Source organism: Lissotriton helveticus, chromosome 2_1 (assembly GCF_964261635.1).
Source record: "Lissotriton helveticus chromosome 2_1, aLisHel1.1, whole genome shotgun sequence".
Taxonomy (NCBI): Eukaryota; Metazoa; Chordata; class Amphibia; order Caudata; family Salamandridae; genus Lissotriton; species Lissotriton helveticus.
The window spans coordinates 1,741,740,327-1,741,763,719 of NC_136059.1; the positions used below are offsets into that span (position 1 = coordinate 1,741,740,327).

At 42.4% G+C, this 23,393-nt stretch overlaps 1 protein-coding gene across 2 annotated transcripts in view; it reads left to right on the forward strand.

Annotated features, from left to right (window-relative positions):
* SVEP1 (sushi, von Willebrand factor type A, EGF and pentraxin domain containing 1) overlaps window positions 1–23,393 on the forward strand; it is a 1,097,507-nt gene that overhangs the window by 744,443 nt on the left and 329,671 nt on the right. Inside the window, exons 30-31 of one of the 2 annotated variants that reach the window (XM_078676696.1) lie at window positions 3,646–3,816; window positions 22,530–22,646. In XM_078676696.1, the coding sequence (XP_078532822.1) occupies window positions 3,646–3,816; window positions 22,530–22,646 (288 nt within the window). The remainder of the gene's footprint in view (window positions 1–3,645; window positions 3,817–22,529; window positions 22,647–23,393) is intronic. The other variant, XM_078676697.1, reaches the window with a different exon arrangement.

The window sequence follows — 23,393 nt, forward strand, 5'->3', positions numbered from 1 at the left end:
ATGAGCCTTATACAAACATAACCATGTGCCTGCCGCAGGCCCGCCTGTCATGGATTACGGTTGTAATCCAGCGGGCAGGTGCATGAAGAGCTTGATGGTCCTCTTATCGGCGTGGCGGTGGTGTGCCGACAGGAGGACCGCCACACTCATAACTAGGAACTAGGGCCTAATTACGGGTTTGGTGCCACCACTGTGACAGCTCCTGCAGCACATTCCTGCTTGCACCCCCAGACCCAAGAGTGCTAGGGGGCCAGGGCCCCTTAGTTGCCTCTCCGCCACCTTTTTCATAGCAGGCTCACTGCCATGAAATGGGCAGTGGACAGGTAACACAAAATATGCTTGGTGGTGCTGCAGCGGCACCACCAGCATATTTCTGTTCCTGGCTGCTGCACCACCGCCGCAGGATTCTGCATCCCCGGTGGACGCAGCGGTCTTGTGGTGGTCTGACCACCACACTTGTAACAATGTGGGTGGGCCTGCAGTATGGTGGTGGTCGGACCGCTACCGCGAGTACGGTGGTACCATGGACTGCTGTATTCATAATTAGTCCCTTATTTATTTAGACCCTCTAATAGCAGTGGCATTGGTGGCATATGGTAAAAGGTATTCATATGTCCATTCCATATCTTTCTGGTCCGAATCATATATTGACTCTTCATCCTTGTTACCTGCTGGCGCTCAGCATGTTATCACTGTGTGCTTGCAGACACACTGCCTTCAATGCAGCTCACTGTGATGAGTTTCTAGACTTAACTCTATTGGAGTGATCCTGTCCCAGCCCTTCTACAGAAATTGATCTTTAATGCTCGTTCCAATAAGAATATATATAATCTCCACCGTCATAGCGTTCTGTATCTGGCACATTCTTCAAATATTTCTCGAGTTTTCCATATTGAACGTGTGTAGCTTGGCAAGAAAAGGTGGGTACTTGTATGTACAAATGCTTATTTTTTTCAACACAATTTGAGCAGATATTTCTGGCTTGTTTGTGTCAAATAGCAGCAGTGCTGTTTTTGTTGTCACTTAACCGGGAGTAATACCACCAGATGCAAGAAACACTTCGAAAGGATTGTTATGACATTTCTTCCCGAAAAGATGTTGGACTGGTTCCGGGAAATATAAATATAAATCACGTTTATTGATGCTTCCTCGAAATTTCTCATTAAAATACTGCTCACGAACTCTGCTAACCCATCCATCTTTCACTATTGAGGAGTACAGCCTCACCATATAAAAGTACATCATGATAAAAAAAAAAATAAACTGGAACATTCAGTCTCCATTCCTGAGATTCCAGACCTCTTCTGCAAATTCGGATAAATGGACGTTTCCTGTAAATGAGGGCTGAAAGATACAAGGGGGTGGGGGATTTGGGGGGGTGCAGAGTCAATGTGATTTTCGAACAGTTGTTCTCTAGTGTGGAGGCACTTGGGAGTTTCACTATGTATCAGACATTTGTATATTGCTCTTATTGTGTTTCTCAACGCTTGGGGGACATTTACTTTAGCTTCAGTCAAGTTTATAGCCAGAGTGCATGAATGTGTTTTTCTTGACCAACATATCGCAATGTGGTCTTCACAGAAGGCTTTGGAACACCACTTCCTCACACTGTTTGCCCCCAAATGTTTTGGATTCTTTCCACGCAGCTTTAACTCGCACTTTTGCTAACTAAGGGGCATATTATCAAGGGGGTTTATCTCCGCTTTTTTGGCTTTAAAAGCCAAGAAAGCGGAGATATAATTATCTCCCTATTACCTAGCTGTCGCTAACACCAGTTAGCGACAGCTAGTAGGAGATAGCGACCATCTTGGGTCCCACTTTGCATGTCAGTGATATTTATCACTAATGACATGCAAAGTGGCCGTGCCAAGATATTAGCGACTGGAAACAGTCGCTAACATCGCTATCTCCTATTACCAACTTATGGAGATATTCGCGCTAAGCGCGAATATCTCCAAAAGCTAACACCTGCCCTGAGCCGTTCTTAGCCATGTTATCCAATGGGAGGTGGATAACATGGCTAAGAGCATTAGCTCGGTTATGCATGAATATCGCGGACTTTTCAGCGATATTCATGCATTGCGGCCGATTTTTATCGCATTTGTGATAAACCTTGGTAATACCAAGGTTTATTTGCGATAAAAATCGATGCAGCTCAGCAGTAAATTTTTGTCTCTAACCACCAATAGCGATAATTATCGCTATTGCTTGGTAATATGCCCCTCAGTATTTCTTTGGCCTTCATTCTCAGTCAGTCACTAACGTCTACTGGGATTATTTTCGCAGAAGGAATTGTGCGCTTGGGGGTATTTGCCCACGCAGGATTCACCAGATAAAGCCTGGTGCTCTTTCTGCAAGCAAATATACCACACCCTGAGTTAGTGCACCTCAGAAGAGACTATGAAGTGGTATCAGTACAGTATTTCTCCTCCCAAGCTGTGTAAAGTGGAATTGTGTGCACATTGCACGCCCTTTCTGAATCATACCCACTGTACTGGCATTTAGTGGGTACGTCGTTTTCTCCCAGGTTTGCCCCAGTGTTCAATGAGGACCTTATTTACCTTTAGAGCTGTGCTTAATTTGAGCCGGTGGATTCTAGTGCTTGGCACCAGCACCTAATTGTCAACACCATCACTTATGACAGTCTGCGCTGTATGTCTGATTTAGTGATGAGCACAATCACAGTTGTTTATTGAATCAATATACTTTGCTAATATCTGTCACAGAAGTCATTCTTATAGCTTTGGGGGCCTTTTATAGTCTCAATTGTCAAATTTGTAAGAAGGTGGTGGGTAGGAGTTGTGCTGGTACTGACATTTGCAGTGCTGTCAGGGTCACTGGCTGGTGCAAGCTTTAGCGGACTCCTGAAAAGGGCCCTTCCACTTAATTTTTGTTTACAAATTAAGCACTGCTTTAGAGTCAAGGTTTAAAAAGTCCCTTATACTCGCGCTGTGTTATATTTGCAGTAAGCCAGGAGCACATGCCAAAGGTCTAAAAGTAGACACCCAGGCAAACACTATCTCGTGAAAGCCCTGCACTCTTGTTTTATCTCTAATACACATTATCGGCCAGAGCCTTTGTGCAAAAATATTTATTTGATTTTAGCAAACTTCATTTCACTGGGAATAATCATGCAGTGGTAGGGTATTCTATATACGTGTTTATTTCTTAAAGTACATATCTAGGGGCAGATTTACAAGCCCCTTGTGCCACGTTTGCGTCATTTTTAACATGGGAAAAGTGACGCAAAAGCGGCGCAAGGGGCTTGTAAATCTGCCCCCTAGTATATTTTCATTATTAGCTTTTGGATTCTTGGATAACGTGTTAATCACGTTCCTTACTCATTAAAAACACTTGTCTTCAAACATCTTAAATATAAATGAATTGCAGTGCTGCAAAGCATTTCTATGCAGCTCAAGACTAAGTTGCCCACGTGCCCACATAACCCTTCACTCAGGCACAGTTCAGTTACCATCAGTATACATCACAGTAATGTTGAGAGTCAAATAAAAGTATACAGGACTTTTATCTGTGTACTGCTGCCTCTGTATGCTTCAAGGTACTATTCCTACTACTGTGTAACACCCTAAAGCATCAAACTGGGGCATTTGTAACCTGTTCATTTTTGTAATTGTTTCTTTTTAGAGTGTCCTGCGTTAGAAGGAGCCATGCCATATCTGCACACTTCAAGTTCTAATTTAAAGCCGGGGTCAGAGGTCAGTCTCTATTGTGATCCAGGCTTCCAGATTGTGGGGAACCCTGTCCAACAATGCTTGAACATGGGGCAGTGGACTCAGCCTCTCCCTCGATGTGACAGTAAGTGAATGCTAACATTTTTACCAGCTCTAGAAAAATATTCAAGCCAAAGACCCTGCCCTCCATTCAAAGAATTATGGGTATTAGGAAAAAGGACACTGGTTACTTTCTTGTACACTCCAGTTTACTGGTTGCCTGATCAGCGGCATAGCTAACAATAATGTAGCAGATACAATGGTGCCTTGGCCTGGGCGAGTGAGGGGCACACTGCACATATGTTTTACTACCTCTGCCTTGTCCTCCTTAACAGGAACGGGCAATGTCAGGTGAGTCTAGTACAGGCAAACAAACACAACTTGTTCACCATACTGCCTTCCAATTCCTCTTTTATGCCGTCACTCAACATAGACACCCACTGGGGGCATTTCTAAACCTTTCCACTGAGTTGCTAAGGTATATACTATGTTCTGCATTATTATTAGGTATGCTCAGCAATTATGTTGCCATATATCTTTGAGAAATATATTATGCATACTTTTGTGTCCACTTTCAGGTTCCAGTGTGTTTAGTTTTAATCAGGAATGGCACACAGGGGATGCTGCTATAATTTGCAGTTTCCTCAGTCCTTCCACATAGCCACACCCTAGGGCACCATTGCCCTCCCATCATCCTACAAAACATGTAATGATTATTTGAGCTCAATCCTTATAAAACAAGGCTGTGGGACGTAGGCTTGTGTGTGATGCATGCAGATGTATTTGAAGCAGGCTGTCAAAATACATTCCCAGATGGACTCCTCTTAGGGCCCAATTATGAATCTGGCGGTCCACGAACTGCCAGACTCCTGAAGGCGCAGCTGTCTCCTGACTTCCCTATTATGATTCAGGCAGTCGGACCGCCGCAGCCCCACCTCAGCCACCAGGGAACCACTGCTCCTTGGTGGTGGTCGGGAGGCTGCAATATGCTTAGCGGGACCGCCGCAGTCCGGCCACGCCGTGGCGGAGAGGAAACAAAGGGGGTCATACAGAGCCCCCTGTGCCTTCCCAGCATGTGGATGCACACAGGGGGTACAACATGTGCCCCCCTGTGTGCAGAAACAAAGCACACACAATTAATGATTGGAATGCAGAACAAATCAAAACATTCACCCTCAGTCAGGAGATCTGGGTTAAATCCATCATTCTTTTGCTCACCATGCCACCCCAGTTTAGACCTGGCCATATGCAAATCAGTCTTGACCCTGTGCCTCATGGGAACAATCCAGCCCAAACAGCCAAACCAGGTCCTCCCTGGACCGGCTTCGGGTTTTCACCCCTCATCACCCAGGATAGCTTGTTTCCAGTGGCACAGTGACCCGGGTCCCACGTCTGGGCATACCCGGCGCACTTAGAGCGAGGAAACAAAAGGCACACAAGTGATGGATGGAATGCAGAACAAATCGAAATATTCATTCCCAGTTATGAGATCTGGGTTAAATCCATCATTTTTTGCTCACCATGCCACCCTAGTTTAGACCTGCCCTTATGCAAATCTGTCTTGACCCTGTGCATCATGGGAACAGTCCAGCCAGAATTGCCAAGCCAAGTCCTCCCTGGACCGGAAACAAGCATCCTAGGACCAGTTTCGGGGTTTCCAGTGGTACAGTGAGCCCTGGACCCACGCCTGGGCATACCCGGCACAGTTAGGGCGAGGAAACAAAAGACCCGCACACCAGTTCCTGCACAGCATGGATTTTTCAGTCGATGCCGTGCAAGAACTGTATTTGGCATTCCCATTGCAGTGCTTATTTTCAGGGCAACACCGTGGGAACGTCAAAAACAAAGCCCACCAGACAGGAGGAAACTATTAAACTGGCGGGCAGTCTGACCACGGCTTTGGCAGTGCAGTGGCGGGATAAACCCGGCATCGCACCGCCAAAGTCATAATCAGGCCCTTAGTGGGTCATCATTTAACATAACTACATTTCTTTATGGTGGCATCTGTTGCCATATAAGTTATGCATAGGGTGGCTAACAATTATTCCCAAGTACACAAATGTCTTCTCGCTATCATTTGATTTTGTTCCTGGTATTGTCCTGTTTCTATGATTCATTTTGTAGTGTGGGTCCCCAGTGTCTGCACTGCCTGAGAACATGTGAAAAATTAGCATTCCTAAACGAAGAATCCCTAACTGTGTGTAACGTGGCTCAGGTGCACTGCACAACTTGAGCCATAGTTTGCCAATGCAAGGATAAGCACTTATTAGTGAGGGCCAGTACTTTCAGCTGGAGCTTTGCAGTTCTGATGAAGCAATCACACATTTAATTTCAAAACATGAAGTACTGCAGTGAATATGGTTAGACCAAGCCTGCCTCTCATTGTGCAATATTGACACCTGCCATAAGGTGATATTGTATTATAGAATCAGAGGAAGAGTTGACACAGCCCACAATCCTGTGCCAACAACACAAGCCTCCCCATAGACTAATACATAGGGGGAATGACACAAATGTCAGATTAAAAATATCACGTGACATAAATATTGGGTCAAGAACATCCAGCTTGCCAAAATATTGTGAAACAGAAAATTGAAGATAAGAATATAATATTTTGGGTATATAATATAGTTTTTAAGTATGGCATTGTATTTAATAGTATTTAATTCATTTTGTTGTAATAAATATGTTTTTGTATTAATTTACTGTTCCAGTTAATATATTGATTTTAGATGTTAGTATTCTTAGTATAATTGTTATTAGGTTTTCAATATAGTTTGCAATTTTAAATGTTTCATTATTTTTCTTACATTAAAGTTGTAAATAGTAATAGTTGTAGTAATAGTAGTAATAGTTGTATTGGGTTTTTAGAGGATTTATTATAAATTAAATATTTAATCAACTAATAATTATATAAATTGGTTTTCATTGTTATTTTATGTGTTTAAGTGTAATTTGTCAATTTCAATGTATATTTAATTCTTATAGATTTGTTAATTTATATATTAGTAGCTGGTGGTTAGAGTTGTAGGGGAATGGGATGGGTAGTTAACTAAATTATAATTGATTTAAATTGTTATGGTAAATTAAATAGTTATGGTAACTAAAATAGTTGAATGATAATTAATTATGTAAATTGTTTAATTTATGTTTTTTATTTTTGCTTCTAGGCGAGAAAGTGGATTTTTAAAAATTATTTTAAAGTTTATTCAGTTTAATTTTTCATTTTCTTTTAAATTATTTAGTATGCCTTTTTTTTATATATAATATGATTTGATAAGTTTCTGTTATTAGGTATTTTAATGTTGTGTACCCCATTCCACCAATACCACTCCTGTCTCGAGTTCTAATAAAGATAAGGACTGACCGGGCCTAAGTCATCAAGGTGGTTCCGGAATGAACATTGAGAGTTTGGTACTCCTGAGCATGAGCATTCGTCCTCAGATCAGGATGCCCCTTCAGGAGGATCTCCTGTTGCAGCTGCAGGGAAGGTCTTGCACCCAAACCTGCGCACTCTTCACCTTCATGCCTCTAGATTGAGTGGTGACAGTTGAATTTTTTAATCTATCTCCCGAAATCTTTAATTTTATCTGGCAGCCAAGCACGTGCTGTTGCTTGTGTTACCCTTAGCCCAGCAAGGCCTTGCCCTGGGCATTGTTAACAATTGCCTGTTTGCTATCTTGGCCTTCTTGTTGTTCCTGGAACATCCCTCTTTATTTCAGTCACCCATGTAGTGTATTTTCTTCAATGCTTACAGCAACAGTTCCCACCTAGACAAACAGATTCTTCGAACCCAGACCTCTAACCAGTAGCGGTCGGCAGTAGGTGTTCCTGTAGGGCGGTGACGTGGGCAGGAGGAGGGGCAGGGTGGGGGTAGTAATGTATGGATTACAGAGTTTTACAGGTAAGTAAACATTTAAATAAATAAAACGAATTTCGTTGCGCGCACTGCATCATGTAATGCAGTGCGCGCAACAATTTTTAAAAATTTATTTAAATGTTTACTTACCTGTAAAACTCAGTAATCCATACATTACTACCCCCACTCTGTCCCTCCTCCTGCCCACGTCAGCGCCCTACAGAAACACCTACTGCCGACCGCTACTGCCTCTAACCTGTAAAGTGAATACCCCATTTCATGTGAGCCAGCACATCCTGCTGCTGATATTTTTTGATACAGCTTATCTCTGCAAAGTGGAGGAGGGCTCCATTATCTGGAGCCTATAAGAGCCCTCTCCTTATCAATCTTTTCAAAGAAAAATGTGTGGACGATCAGCTATGCTTTGGGTTCGAAAAAAAAACAAGGCAGTTCCGAAACTGACCCTTTCTTGTCGGATTGTGCTGTGCATACAAACCTGCTACACATTGGCTAAACAACAGCCCTCTGAAGGCTTGTGGGCTTGTTTTACCAGAGCCAAGTTGGCCACTATTGCTGTAGCAGATTGACTGCCTGTCGTGGACATCTGTCAGGCTGCTACCAGGATGTAACTCCAAACTTTCATGAAACACTACTGGCTGGATAGTCAGGTCCATCGAGACAGGCAAATTTGCCCATTCGTCCTTCAGGCCTTTTTGGTTTAATCCAGTTCAGAGACCCACCTCCAGAGAGATATTGCTTGGGTATCTATTCTAGGAATTTGAGGTTAGAAGTCTCAGTCAGAAGAGCAAATTACTTACCTTTGTAAATGCTTATTTTGGTAGCGACTCTGTCTAACTGCAAATTCCTAACTGACCCTCCCATCTTACCTGCTCTGTGAAATTGGCTCTTCACCCAAAAGACCCTGTTAGTTGCTGAACACTAGTCATACATCATGCAGTCATGGTTCTGCATTTTCTTGTGTGGAAATAGATCCAAAAGAAACTGATGTCAGTGCGCTGGCGTGGCGATAATATGGGCACAATGCATGTCACTTCCGACTCAGACGACGTTGACGTGGAGCTGCTTGACACCACCTTCCGGTGCACCTAGGTACTGCTGAAGATTTTCTAGATCCAGTCTGATGGCTGGGGAATATTCTAAGGTGAGGAATCTGTAGTTAGATAGTCTCTACTAGAAAAAGCATTACTGAAGGTAAGTAACTTGTTCAACAGCACTTTCTTTCCACTTGCAAATTCCTAAACAGCTAGTTTTGAAATAACTGAACAAATGGATAAAGTGGAGGAAAGCTAACAATTTCATGGAAAAATGCTCTGTTTCAGAGGTAGGCAATGCATATATATTGAGCAGTTAGGCCTACAAAATACATGATCTACATTTAACAGAGACCATCACATTTAATGAAATAAGATATGGGCCATGTTTTTGAACATACAAAAAAGTTCATGTGTAAATCAGCTGTCAATTCTATATTCAGGTATCTGGTATCATCCAACTTCAGTTCATTCGTCATCAAGTTGTGTCACAAAATTATTACATCATGCTTATGCAACTAATGTCTAAACCAAGGATTTCTGGGATCAAAGTGTTCTTGAAACTCTCATGGTTTTTCAAAACCCTCAAAGTACAGGTTAATGTGATGGCTTTATGTTCACATCATTCTGGGTGAGGTGTGTAATAGTGTTGCCCCCTAATTGTAAAATAAAATGTTTGTTTACACAGTGAAAATATTTTTTTATATTCCACGTTGCAAAATCCTCTACAAATTGTTTTTAATACAATCCGTTCGAATAGGTCTGAGGCTACCTCATGTTGTTAATGTCTACAAACCTCTTTTCTAATCTCTTGCCCACTCATCTGTATTTGACATTATGGATCACGACGCTATGCTCACTCCCCTCTGCTTCTCCTGATTGTTTGTTTTCAGTGACAATTCTTATCCAGCTACACTGCCAAATCACTCATCAACACCCTTCTAATGGTGGGGCTACATTACAGCAAAAACCTCCCAGTCAGCCACACTAACTACTCTACTATCTCAGCCAAAGTTATGCATTTTGATACCACAACAGTTTTCAGTCTTTCATCCCTATATCACATTCAAGTCAGAAGTGATCCATAAAGGATGGTTAGAGTTAGTAATAGTAAACATATACATATCATGCAATGTAGTGGGGTTTCATCGTTGAGAACATGATATTATTGCAAGTTGACAACAACCTTAATATAGTATAATATAATATAATATAATATAGTATCGTAAAGTTCGTCAAACACAAAAATATTGTGGAAGAAACATATCGTTACAAAAACACTGCAAAAACACTGCTAACTATAATATAAACTTTCTTAAACCCATAAGGAAATAGCGAAAATATTACCCTAAATGTCATCATTCAAAATATCACAAAATGAACAATAAGGAAAACAAATATAGATTCTCAAAATATCAATTAAACATTAAAAGAAATTGAAAAAACTGCAAAAATATCAACAACCATAACATTGCCCAATATCCGATTCAATTAAATACATCATTATTCCATTATTCAAAAAAGAATCATAAAAGAGCAGTAAAATACATTGTAATTTCATAAAAATCCAAATTACAGATAACACCTATTAATAAAAAAGACCATAGTAATAAGTATACAGTCTCACCATTGGAAATACTTCCACTAAAGTGCAGATGGTAGCTTAAGTATGAGCTAAAAATCCATTGGATTCTGCCAGCGCATTGCGTTTTTTAGGAAGCACTTCACAAAGTGGCAAATAGCAGGATCAGGCATCATTGTGAGGAAATAAAGTGCAGGTCTTTAGTGACAAAAATATTTTTTTTAGAACAGGTGCTAAATATCTGTACCTGATAGGCTCCTAATATTTACAGGAAAAAAAGTGCTCCAGCATCTGAGGTGAGGTTAAATCGCAGGGGCGGACAAATATGAACTTCTGGTCATATAGCCTTAGCCGCAAACAGAGATTGCTTCTAATCAATCCTGCATTAGTTAGGAGTGACCTTTCCCATATGTGTTTCACCAAAGTAAGGTAAGGCTCAATCCCCCCGCAACTTTTAAGAACTATATAATCTCTCAGAACAGATTTTCGCAATTCCCTGCTATCCCTAGATTCGGATGAAGATCTCATAAAAAGCTTCTTTACCCTTGCACCTTCCTCCTTGCCCAACATATGGGGTGACAAATACAGGTCTAGTCTTCCCATTCCTTTAGCGGTTCTCTTAATGTACCTCAGACAATGAATCATATACCGAAAATAGCAAGCTAAGCAATTAGTCATGGTTAATTAAAGTATGCTGGTTTCCCAATAATACAAACCAAACGAGGTGTGGCACAGGTTTCACATGATCGTCTGCATAGGTTAGGCCCAGTTCCTCATGAGGAAATGAATGGGGGACTACATGGGCCTACATCTAACAGCCACCTACGAAAGGCATTCTCCTCCTGCTGTTATTTTGAACAACCCTGATACTCTCATGTGACTGCCCCAAACATACAAACTGGAAGACATTTTGGTGGGTAGAATTCCAGAAATGAGAGTGTGGGTTTACTGCCAACACTGGTCACCAGCCCAGACAGGGCCCTAGCAGAATAATTAAAGCGGAGGCACCGGTCTGAGATGCAGGGGAGCCAGCTACTACGGGAATTAAAGATATCCCAGATAGGAAACATCATTAACCCTTGCTATGTTTTTCTCCTTTATTGAGATTGGTCTAATGTTACAGTTTTGCTGACCACAAGCTATATAGTGAAATTTATCAATGTTGAACCTCAGAGGTCTAAATTGTCCATTATCTATGAGACCACGAAGACTGTTTAGCATATGGCAGAGCAGGAAAGCATCGTCGGCATAGAGTAGGGCAGGGACAAAGGTAGATTTCACCCTGGGCAAGTTCTCAGCCCTGATGTAAGCCCCAGGATAAGTCAAAAGGTTCAGTCCATTCACCCACTGCACCATATCTAATTGGTGCTGTGAGCCAGTGGTGTAATGCATGCAAAATTTCGACCAACGGCTGGGGCAAACCTGTCTGGATTAAAATATTCCATAACTTGGAGCTATTAACACACTCAAGATCCATAAAAGCAAGATAAAGTGATCACTTTTAGGTCGAGCCAAGGCAGTGCATGCGGGACATTCAGTAATTAGTATATCTAGGGGAACTCGACCTATTGTGCTTGTATTGGTTCTTTCGCTTGTCTGTTAAATTTCTTGTGTGTTGACAGGTTAATATGTCTGTTAGTTCCTCTTTTTGTGGGGTAGGAACGCCTCTAAGGCACTGCTTAACTACTGTAAACATGCTATTAGTGGGAATAAGTCTTTGTGTTGGAACTCTTTTGTTTATTTGCGTGCTTAATTGGTTTGCTCATAGCAGTCGGGTTGGGTGGGGCAATCTTCCGCAGTCTCCCCTGGCTTTAATAAAAAGTCGCAGCGGGCCTCACGGGCGCAATTCACTGCTGCAGGGCGGCTGTCTGATCCCCTGTCCTGCCGCTGCCACGGCCCCTCCAGTCTTGTCTACTTAGTTTATGCCATTGCGCTTTTGAAGTGGATGCTGCGCTTTGTTGGTTTTTTTAAAATATGCTCCTTCCTCACTTCAGAGCTGGCCGCAGCTCTTTCATCACAGTGGATGGGATCCACGAGAGCGATGTGGGTGCCGCCATGCCTGCTTTCACTTTCAAGCAGCCCGGTACAATGGCAGCCGAGGTCTCACATTTACAAGAGTTTGAGCTATTGCCATTGTAAATGACAATAGCTTAAACTCTCGTAGATGTGAGATCGATTGTATTGCAAATGCTTTTTTTTTCTTCAGTGTGGGACCATGCATGCTTTCACTTTCACTTTCATTCTTTTTTTTCCAGAGGGCCATGCGCTTTTCATGGCGGCCCGCACACTCCACTCCCTGGATGCTTCCCTCAGGGACTAATTATGAGCTCCTCTTCTTTTAATGTTTAGCGCGCCATGCGCACTTTCACTTAATTAATTTTCTTGTAAGTGGGCCATGCACTTTCTGTTTTACCTGGGTGCCCCCACACACACCACTCCCCGTCCATGCCCTTCCTGTAGCTTGTATTTTTTTCGTGATGCGGTGTCGTTTTGTGATGTTTCCTGCAGGGTGCCTTTGATTTCTTTTGCGCAGCTCACACAGCTGGTTTAATTAGGTTGCAGTTGGTGTTACAGGTCCTGCACACTGTTTTCACACCCCACGGCAACTGCACTGTCCTGAAAACTATCCCCCCCATGGCCCTGAAGGCATAGTTTGGCCCCCACTATGTTGCGCTCCCCACTCAGATTTAGCCCTTAAAAAGTGTTCGTTTTTAAAATATTTTTGAAAATAACCTCCGTATCATGATGTTGAGTGAACTTTATTTATCACCAAAAATAGACCCTGCTGCTGCGTAATGCACTGATATGTAAAAAGTGCATATTGACTTACTGTGTTTACAATTTTTATTCTGTTTTACTAATGCCTTTCTGTGTTTTACATTTTTGCATTTTTTTATTGTTCTGTTCTGCTGAAAGCTCCACTAAGCGCTGCATGCACTCTGGGACAGGAGAGCCAAGGGTTCACTTATTCATTGAGCCCACATCTTTCTCAAAAGTCCCCCAATAGGGAGCCAACTCCGGACAATCCAATTTCATGTACATAAAGTGAGCGTCTGTATGTCTGCATCTCGGACAGTTGTCGGGTCGGTCTGGATATATTTTGTGTCGCACTTGCGGGTTTAGATAAGCTTGATGCACAATATTATATTGTGTGAGTTTGAATCCAGTGTTGGAGCTGATTTGTTTGACCTCCTCATGTACTTTCTTCCATTCCATCTCTGACAGGGGTTCGTCCAGTATAGCGTCCCATTTGACATGTATTGGAAGGGGATCGGCAGGAAGATCCTCTCTGAGCGCTTTGTAGATATGAGAGACCAGTCTACGTCCTCCCACCATATTAATTATTGTTTGGATAACTATCATAATGCACAGCGCCTGTGGAAATGTCGGCCATAGCTCACAAGCCACCGCAGAGATTTTTGCATATTGCAGATATTGCCCTCTGCCCAATTCAAACATAGTTTCCGCCTCCTCCTTTGTTAGTAATCGCTGGGCGGTGTCCATTTAGTAATTGACATTGTTTATCCTATCTTTTTAAAAGGCTGCACAACCCATAGCGGGGCATCGGGAGTGTAAGGTGCCCTTTTTACTACCTTCTTTATTTCGATTTTCCAAGTCGCACTTCGTTCCTGACACATTTCATTCCCACTACCTGACCCATTTCATTCCCACTCTAGGCAGCTCGTTGTCTCCCTTCGCAGCCAGGCTTCCCATGGGAAAAAGTTTTGACTTCCCCAGATTAAGGTGAAGTCCAGACACCTCCCCGAACCTTGTCAGCTCCATTATAAGCACAGGTACCGCTTTTTCAGGGTGCTGTATATATATATATAAGCGTGTCAATGGCATACATAGGCATCACATGGTTAGTGTCGCCCAGCTGGATTTCCCATCCCTCCATTTAGTTCTTAGGGTGATCGCCAAGGGCTCCATCACGATAGTGAAAAGGAGTGGGGACAAGGGACAACCCTGCTGGGTACCCCTCTGTAACACAAAACTATCCGACACTTGGTTTTGGAGGCGTACCCTTGCCGTAGGACTAATATATAGTGTTTTCATCCAGGTTATGAATTTGTCACCGAGTCCCATCTTCCTAAACACTGCCCACATATATACCCATTCCACTGAGTCATAAGCTTGTACATCCAGGAGACTCAGTGCCCAGTTTTCTGTGTCTAAATGCGGTGTATGCCATACATGTGCAAGCCACGTAAATTGTATCCAGGAATGATTCCAGCCTGGTCCGGATGGGCTGAGCTCTTCAACTCTGAGTCGCCAGAGTGGAATGGCTAGATGGCCAGGTCCGCTCTTAAGGGTCAGTAGTATCGGAGCGTGATCAGACAGATATCAAGGTAGGTACGATATTCCCTCTGTATTGGGGGAGAGACCAGGTGTAAGACAGCAATGATTGATTCGACTAAATATGTTAGCAGCCAGGATGTAACAAGAAAATTCTCTCTTTGTGGGGTACCGGGCCCTCCACTCGTCTCTAAGGTGCATGCCTTGCATTATGGTATTAAGCGACCTCGACATGCAAGGCTTGGTGTGGTCTCTGGGGGGCTCCCTGTCCAGTGTTGCATCGAAGATGCAGTTGAAATCCCCAAAAAGAATAAGTTCTGCCCCCATGTATGGTTGTAATATTGACGGAAAGAAATGTCAACAATACAGAGTTCTTTGTCCTCCCATTTCCCGTGAAGGATTACATATATCCCTTCTGGATCAGGAACATAGTGTGGGTGCTGGAACGGGAACCCAGATGCCACCCACACCAAGGCTCCTCGTGCAAAGCCCGAGGATGAGGTGGCATATAACTTCCCCCTCCACCTTTTCCGTATACTTGAAATAGTATTCCCCCTGACATGTGTCTCCTGCAGCCCGCAGTGCTATCACTATTTTATATCGTTTCAAGAATGCATGCACTCTATGACGCTTTTTAAGGCCCGCCATCCCCGTATAATACAATTAAGTAGTTTCAAAGTTTGCATAGACATGATTGTTTCCTGTTTTGTTTCTTATCTCTACATCTTTCCCCCATGCCTATCTGGCTTTTATCCTGGGTGTCTGTGTGACATGAACATAGCATCCTACGACCTTTAGATTTTCCCAACAACCCCTAAAAACATTCTCAATTGAACAATCCCAACTCCCCCACCCATGGACAGATGCGTGAATTTCGATGCTTGCCATACAATCAGTATAAAAAACTGCACATACCGCCCCATTCCTCCCCCCTCCCTACCCATCCGGAACTTTAGAGTTCTTAGCCGAAATGTCCGAGGTCTAGAAATAAATTCGACCTTAGTTAGTGTCCAGGTAGCTATACCTTATCGATTGCTGTGCAGGAGAACAGACTTCAGGGCACGAGATTACTCTCTAGCGTCGCAGTCGGGCCTGAACTTTAGTGGGGGGCGTTGCTGTCTTCACGGCCACCCTGCCCCTACTACAATTATGTTTTAACCCAGCAATTAACATATACAAAGAATCAGCCCATGGCATTACCAATTATAAGTGTATCGTGGACCACACCGGGATACGGTTAGCAACTGGACACTTATCTGTGCAACTGGTTCTCACACATTCGCCCTTCAGTGTTTATCCATGTCCGTTGGCTGGACCTCCAATGCCAGTCTCCGGGTCGGGTGTACTGTCAACTGAGTCCGGCACCATCTCTGTGTAGGAGGTCTGCAGTGTGCCATCCTGAAGGACCTTAATTCGTCCGGAACTTGGCACCCTCTCAGTGTATAACTGACTGTTAAGTTGTCAACGTTCCTGGATTATCCAGTCCTCAAGGAACAGTTCCGTGGAGGGACCCTCCGCTCTTTCAGGGAATCCGACAAACCTCAGTTTGCCTCTCCTCAACCTTTCCTTCTGAGTCTTCCGCCCTATCATCCAGCCTTATCACTTGTCCTTTAAGTTCAACTATTGTGGTGCTTAGGTTTTTCACCTCTGTCTGCAGTGTTCTCACATCGTTCTCAGTGGTGGATACTCTGTCAGAAACCTTTCACAGGTAACATCGCAGCAAGTTCACGTCTATGGCCTCTCTGTCTATTTTTTTAATCATGTCATCTCTAGTCGATTGAATGGATTGAATGACATCTGCTAGTGTGGGAGGGTCCTCAGTATTCGGTGGCCGCCTTTCCTCCTGCAGCCACTTCGTCTCTAGTTTCAGAGCTGTGTAATACAGGTTGAGCATAGATTAAGATTGTGTTCGCCTGTGCATTCGCTGTCTTGTCTTTCACCATGATCACTGGTGGGTTCACTGCACCTCGTATTGCTGATTTCAACCGGGTGTGAGGTCCACCCGTGTCACCATTCCCAAGGGCTTCAGGCTAGGCCTCCAGCTTCCAGCCCAACAGCTTTAGGCCCTGCACCAGCTCTCTGTTCCCCATGGTCCGCTGTGAGGTCCGGCAATCAGATCCAGTTGTGTCTCACATTGGACAACCCACCTTTTGTGGGCTGGTCTCTGCAGTCCCTCCCGTGATGTTCTCGTTTGTGCTTTATTTAGTTGCTCCGGGCCTTAGTACCTCCTCCAGCGCAATGCATCCCCCTCAGTCAAGAATCCTCATTGACCGTCTTTCCCAATCAGAGCCCGGTCTGATCTGGGGTCTTTGGATACAATTGTGCCCCCTCAACAGGTATGCGGCATTTTAGGCAGCACAAGTCTCCTGGAGAGAGACCGGGTTAATGTATGTACAGCTCCTGCGCGTGTGCCCCTCCAAGTCACTCTGCAAGCCCCGTTTCACCCCGGGCCCTTCTATGGAGGCAGATGCATTGCAATTCAATACACCTCACCCCCCATGAGCCGAGAAGCTGAAAAAATGTCACCTCTGATATTGTGGGTAAGGTCGCGACCCTCAGCAGCTCCTTGAGGCACTGAGTACACCACGTCTGCACTCAACCCCCGAAGACGGTCCCTCTCCACGGCACCTCCACTCGGGGCTCCGATTACCCTGTCGTTGGCGCTTTTCAGACACCGACGCTCGACCTGCCCAATGTCTATTGTTGGGATCCTTATGCTTCCCCTTCTCCGCGGCTACTCACAAAGAAGCCACCAGATTTCGCCATTGTTGCTCTCTCCAGCATTCCGAGCGTCAAAATGGCGCCGACGTCCTTCGGAGGCTGCAGTATTGTTTCAGCAGTTCGGGGGGGTCACTTCAGGATTGCGGCTTCACTGCGTGTTCATGTGTGGTCCCACATTATTCCGCTGATCTTTGGACATAATTTTGGGGGCCAGGATAATGTAGGGTTATTCCATAACTTTGGCTCGCCGTGAGGAGCTCCGCCGATAAACGTCTAAGCGGCCATGATGGTAAGCCACGCCCCCATGATCTTCCACACTGTTATTCCTGTAAGAATAAAGTTGTTTAAAATGGTCCAGCCACCTATCTGGACTGATGTTAGACACTAACCCTTAAGGCAGTGGTGTGTTTGATGTCCTTCCGTTCACAATTTTCTAAAAACTCCTGAGGTCCTTATCCTTACACGTTTTAATTAGGCATTCTCATGTTTCTTCCTTGATTGCCAGCTTCCTTTTTTATAGCCTGTTTGTAAGCTAAACGTGCTTCTGAAATAAGAGTCTTTCTCCTGGGCCTACTATTAAGGGTGGTACACAGCTGTTGGTTTGCAGCACTACACGTTATCAAACATTGCCTAATATAATATTGTTATGTATATCAAATACAACGCAAAAACACACTAAATAACACACATGAACACAAAATAAAACAGAAATATAAACAAATATACAGCAAATACAGCAACACATGTAAGTAACAATTTAATTAGCACACTCCACATAAGGTATTCTTTCAAAATAATTATTATCTAACTAAAATTATAACCAGTGAAAATGAAAACCACATTGACAAATAGAAAACAGAAATAATATAAAACCAGTGTAAAATGAGAACAGCAAATACCAAAACACCAAAATTGCTGCGCTGCTAGCCCATAGCAAAGAAGACGTTCACTTAGCTTGAATGCAGGCACTCCAGCACCTTGAAAGCTCACTCTACTCAAGCAACAGAACTACTTCTAGAAATAAAGTAAGTTTAATGATTCTTCAAAATAAAACATTCCACTAAACCAGTGGAAAATACAATTTTCATAAGTCAGACTAACCAAAAATAATTAAATGTATTTTCTTTTTTATATATATACAATACAGAACAAACCTTGAAAAGACTGAAAACCAAATACAAGAAATCAGCTTTGAAGTACTGCACAAAGCAAGAATATGGCAGCAAATAATAAGAATAAAAGTAAGTATTTAATGCAAAATGGCATAAAGTGGTATGCTCAACCTAATAATTCTAAAAACAATTTTAAAATAACAAATGACAGTAATAGTTTTCAAATTTATAGAATTCTAAAATGTCCAATATAGCTACCTACACAACATATACAGGTTTTACCTATAGTAAATAGAGCACTACTAAAGAAGGGACCTGCTGAAAGTGCAGTAAATATTATTCAAATGGCTGTTATTGTCTTGCAACTACACAAATTGCTTTGTTGAGAATGTGAAAGAACACAATCATCTACATTATATAGCGGAAGTACAAAATTGCAGTAAAGTCCAACACTTCAAAGAATCAAACACCGGCTCATCAGCACCAATAGGTCTAATTCTAAAAACGATGGGCCCTATTTAGAGTTTGATTGATGGGATATTCCATTATATTCGAGGCAGACGTCCCTTCCGCTATATTACATATGCATTATAGTCTACGCCTAATGCTGCGAATGGGATATTCACAACTTTTTGACTGAATATCTAGACTGACAACCTATAAATAAAGACATTATTTCTAAAGTCCCCGAAGAAGTAATGGCACAAGGGCTCTCCTTTCCATATTTAAGGAGAATAATTACTAGAACTAAAAGAACAGAAACACAACCCATGGCTGCCCAAAACGATTTAATGAGATACATATGCTTGGTCACCTAAAAATAAAGAGAACTTTATTCCATATGATAATGAAAATAATGAGGTACACTATCTACAACCACAATCACAACACTAACATTCCATTCTTGCTAAATAAAGTTTATGCATGTATGCCCAATAAACAAAGCAGTGCATATTACAACTTACTATACAATTATTGATAAAAAATAGCAATTACTGCCCCAAATAGTGTTTATAGATTTTGAATAGGCAATGATTCAAACAGTCCTTAAAATCTAACACTGCAGTGCAATAGAATGATGTTAGTCCCATTATAAACAGGTTTTGTGGAAACATCTCAAAACATCTACCCAAAGTATTGACTACTCTACAAATGCTCAATTTGCATTTGAGATCAAAAAACGTATAGAGCTAGAATATGCCCCATCAACTGACATGGCAAAATGATACTACTATCTTCAAGTATCACCATTCTACCAAACACCTGAAAAGAAAGTAACTCTCTTTTTAGACTACTCAGATACTAAGGCAAAGGCACCAATTGAAGCCAAACATACCTTGTCAGCAACCCTAATAAAGGAATGTGAAATAAAAAATGCAGTGGAAAGGTGGCCTAAGTCCTTCCGAAAGACTCTTGGAAGAAGCCACCTTAGCTGCCATCATTTTATAAACATTTTTAAGAAAAATAATCTACACCAAAAGCAAGCCCTAGTCCAACAGTTAGCTAAATCCTTCCAATCAAACTTGTGAAATGCATAAAATAACATCTCCCATAATCCTGTTCCCAGAACCAAGGATTATACTACCTAGAAACTATTGCTCAAACTTTACAATAGCCTACTCTACCATAAACAAATCAGAAATCCCCACATAAATCAATTCAGAACAAATACCTCTTCATACAATTTTGAAATCATGTAATTTAATCTTTGAAATACAACACAATGATATAAAATAAATTACTATTTGTAAAACGTTTAAAAATATTATGGGCCTGAATTTGGTAGAAGGACCATCGTACCTCCGTCATGGCAGATCTCATCCACCTGTCAGGCTGGTGGTTATCTGTCACTGTGTTTAGTGTTTGGCCTGACGGACTGCCATCTTTAAGATGAGGATGGTCTGTTGGCTGAACTTCTTCCCCCCACGTCCAATCTTAACAGACACCATTCTGTCAACGTCCTTCATATCTGCCCACCAAGTGGGATGGGGAACCCTCATGTGGGAGGACAGCAATGAGAGACTAAGTTTCTGATGTTGGACGTGTCCCTCAATGTTGATAGACACACCTGTCACCACTCACCTGATCACATCCTACTCACAAACAACACCTGCAGCTTCATGCACTCACAACACAGACTGCAGTAGCAGAGCTCCACAACTCACAAAACTACCAAAGATGACTGAAAGAAGAGCCTCCAGATGCTCAGGCAATGAGTTAATTGCAATGATGCATTACATAACTGGAGTTGAGTCCCGTTGCTTTGAGCACTAGTCCAGACAACAACCATGAAGCAGAAAAGTGAAATGAGGGTCTGAATCATGGATAAACCGGATGCTATCTCCAACACCAGAAGCTCACAGGAAGACATCTGCAAACAGTGGAAAGACCTGCGGGGGAAGTCTGTTTCCTTGCATCCGTGGCAGAGCAGGAAGTCTTAGCAACTGGTGGTGGTTCTCCAGTGTCCCTCAACCGCATGCCGTGGGAGGAGAATGTGTTTTCCGTACTTCATGTTAAGAGCATCATTGCAGTTGTAGGTAAAGCACTGATTCGTAAGTAGAAACACTAGATTTCTCACAATAACTAATTCACCATCTCCGTACTCTCACACCCCTAATCCCTAACACAAATTTCTACAATAATGACAACCTATTCACACAAGTAGGGTACCTAATGTTTCTCACAACTCACTTCATTATTGATTCTATTTACTCACAACCTTCTCATTAACCCAACACATATGGGTAACTCAATCAAACTGCTGTGATCTTGTATTGGGACAACAAAGCACACACCCCTATGTAATAACATCTGTCAAGTAATAATACACAGCCTACTTTTATCATATTAATTTAACACATACCTTCTCTTTTGATCTCCTACAATATCAAAATAAAAATGTAGGGTAGTATAACTAACGGCAAATGAACCCATGTCACCAGGACAAAAATGTTCGAGTTATGGGTGTTAAATTAACGTGTCTCTACAATATGCAAATAGTTTTATTATTTATTTTTTATTTTTTACCAAATACACATGATTCAAATGATACTTAAAAGCTAATGCATGGACAAGTGGAGTCTTAGTGAAAGTAAGCCATTATGTCAGCTAAGTAATTCTACTTAGCACATATTATCCTTGCACATAACAATGAGTAGGATAGACCGTAAAAAGTGCAATAACTAATCATTTTTATTCTAAAAATGTACACATTTGCACCGGCTCACCTACAATGAAGTGACAAGAGAGCAATGTATACGTTACAAAAATGCCCTGCAAAGTGGTCTGCGTCTCCTGACAAGAGTGGTTTAGCTGCCTCACTAAACTTTGGCACACCATACCTCTGCTAACAACAGATTGTCTGTGGAATGGACACCATTGCCACCTGATGCCCAGAGATTGTTTGTCAATTTGTATGAAAAATGCTGTCAAAGATGGTAAGTAAGAACTGAGGTGTAGAGCTGCACCTCCACTATGTATTTCTACAAAAGGGGGTTTGTAGAGTGATAGGGCATCAGCTAACTTAGATGCCTTTGAATCATACCCGCATATTGCCTACCAGAAATGTGCAAAGGGGTTACTGCTTTATATATATTACTATATAGCACTTTTTTGGGATTAAGAATCAAAAGGTAGTATTGTAAATCTACATATTTATTATATTATATTATATTATATTATATTATATTATATTATATTATCATTATATTATATTATATTATATTATAGTTTGTATGTTGCAATCAGAGGGTGTCGTATGTTCTTACTAACCTCCATGAGAAGCCTAGGATTGTTCAACATTATTTATATTGACAGGCAAGCATTTGAGAGATTCTACTTCACAGTGTTGCTAAGGCATATTGTGATGGACCCTAGGACAGGAGAGCCAAACACTGTAGGTTTTATGGCTCATACACACTAGGCCGGTTCTGTCATGTGAACCTCCACATCACTCTACGTCACTCTATATTAATCTTTTTTCACAATAATTATTTGTAATATGGCACAAATGTTTTATCTGAACCCTTAATTCCATCAGTAGTGTGTAACAAAAATCATTGATGTCCAGTTTGACAATATAGATATCAATAAAGTCCAAGTGTTCAACAGAAAAGTGTAATAACAATTTTAATCAGCAATCATTGTATTAATATATATATTTTTGTTTTATTCAAGGTGAAGGAGCAAGATCTCAGTCATCAGCCTCAACTATAATGCAAAGAGCACAAGCCTTCAGTGGGAGCAGCACTCCTGCTGATGAGAATAATCTTCAAGACCAGCCTAGCCTATCAGGTTTGTGTGACTGGTTCCTCTAGTCTCTCATTCTCCCTAAGGACACACGATCTACTGCATCCAACAGAGTCCTGTCCCCATTATAGATATCAGGGCCCTCACAAGCCCCCGGTGCCCCATACTCCCAACAATCGGGGCACCCCCTACCCTGGCTCTTGGAACAACCACAGCCATACCATCTGCTGTGCAGCCAGGATACACTACACCTGTGGCGAGCCAGTCAAGGTCACAGTGCAGTTTGGAAAGCACTGGAGTAGGAGCTGCCCGGGCGAGGGATGCTCAGGTTGCATTTACTAATGTCAACCCCATGAGGTCTTTTGTTGATGGGTGCAGTTATGCAGCAGAAGAATAAGCTAGGGCAATTTAGTGAATTCCTAAAGGCCCAGAATGATCTGATAAGGGCTTGAATGATATTCAGAGGGCCCATAATTATCTCTCGGAACGTCACCTCAGTGTCCAAACTTTGCCTGCTGGGGGGGGTGAAGGATGGCTTGTTAGCAGTGCATGCAACAGTGTCTGAATTAACAGCCACTTTCCTTGTCCAATCACCATCTGCTGCCAGCTGTTCCCAAAAATATCTTCAGCTGTTAGCTTCATGGAAAGGCGGGGCCCTGCTGCACACAGAGCCGCCAGTCACCCTCCCCCATCCCCCTTCCCCTCCCATTCACACTCATGTGGCTTCAGTGGCCCTTAGGAGGGGTCATTCTTCTGGCTGGCTTGAGGACAACACCAAAGAATGTGCCACCA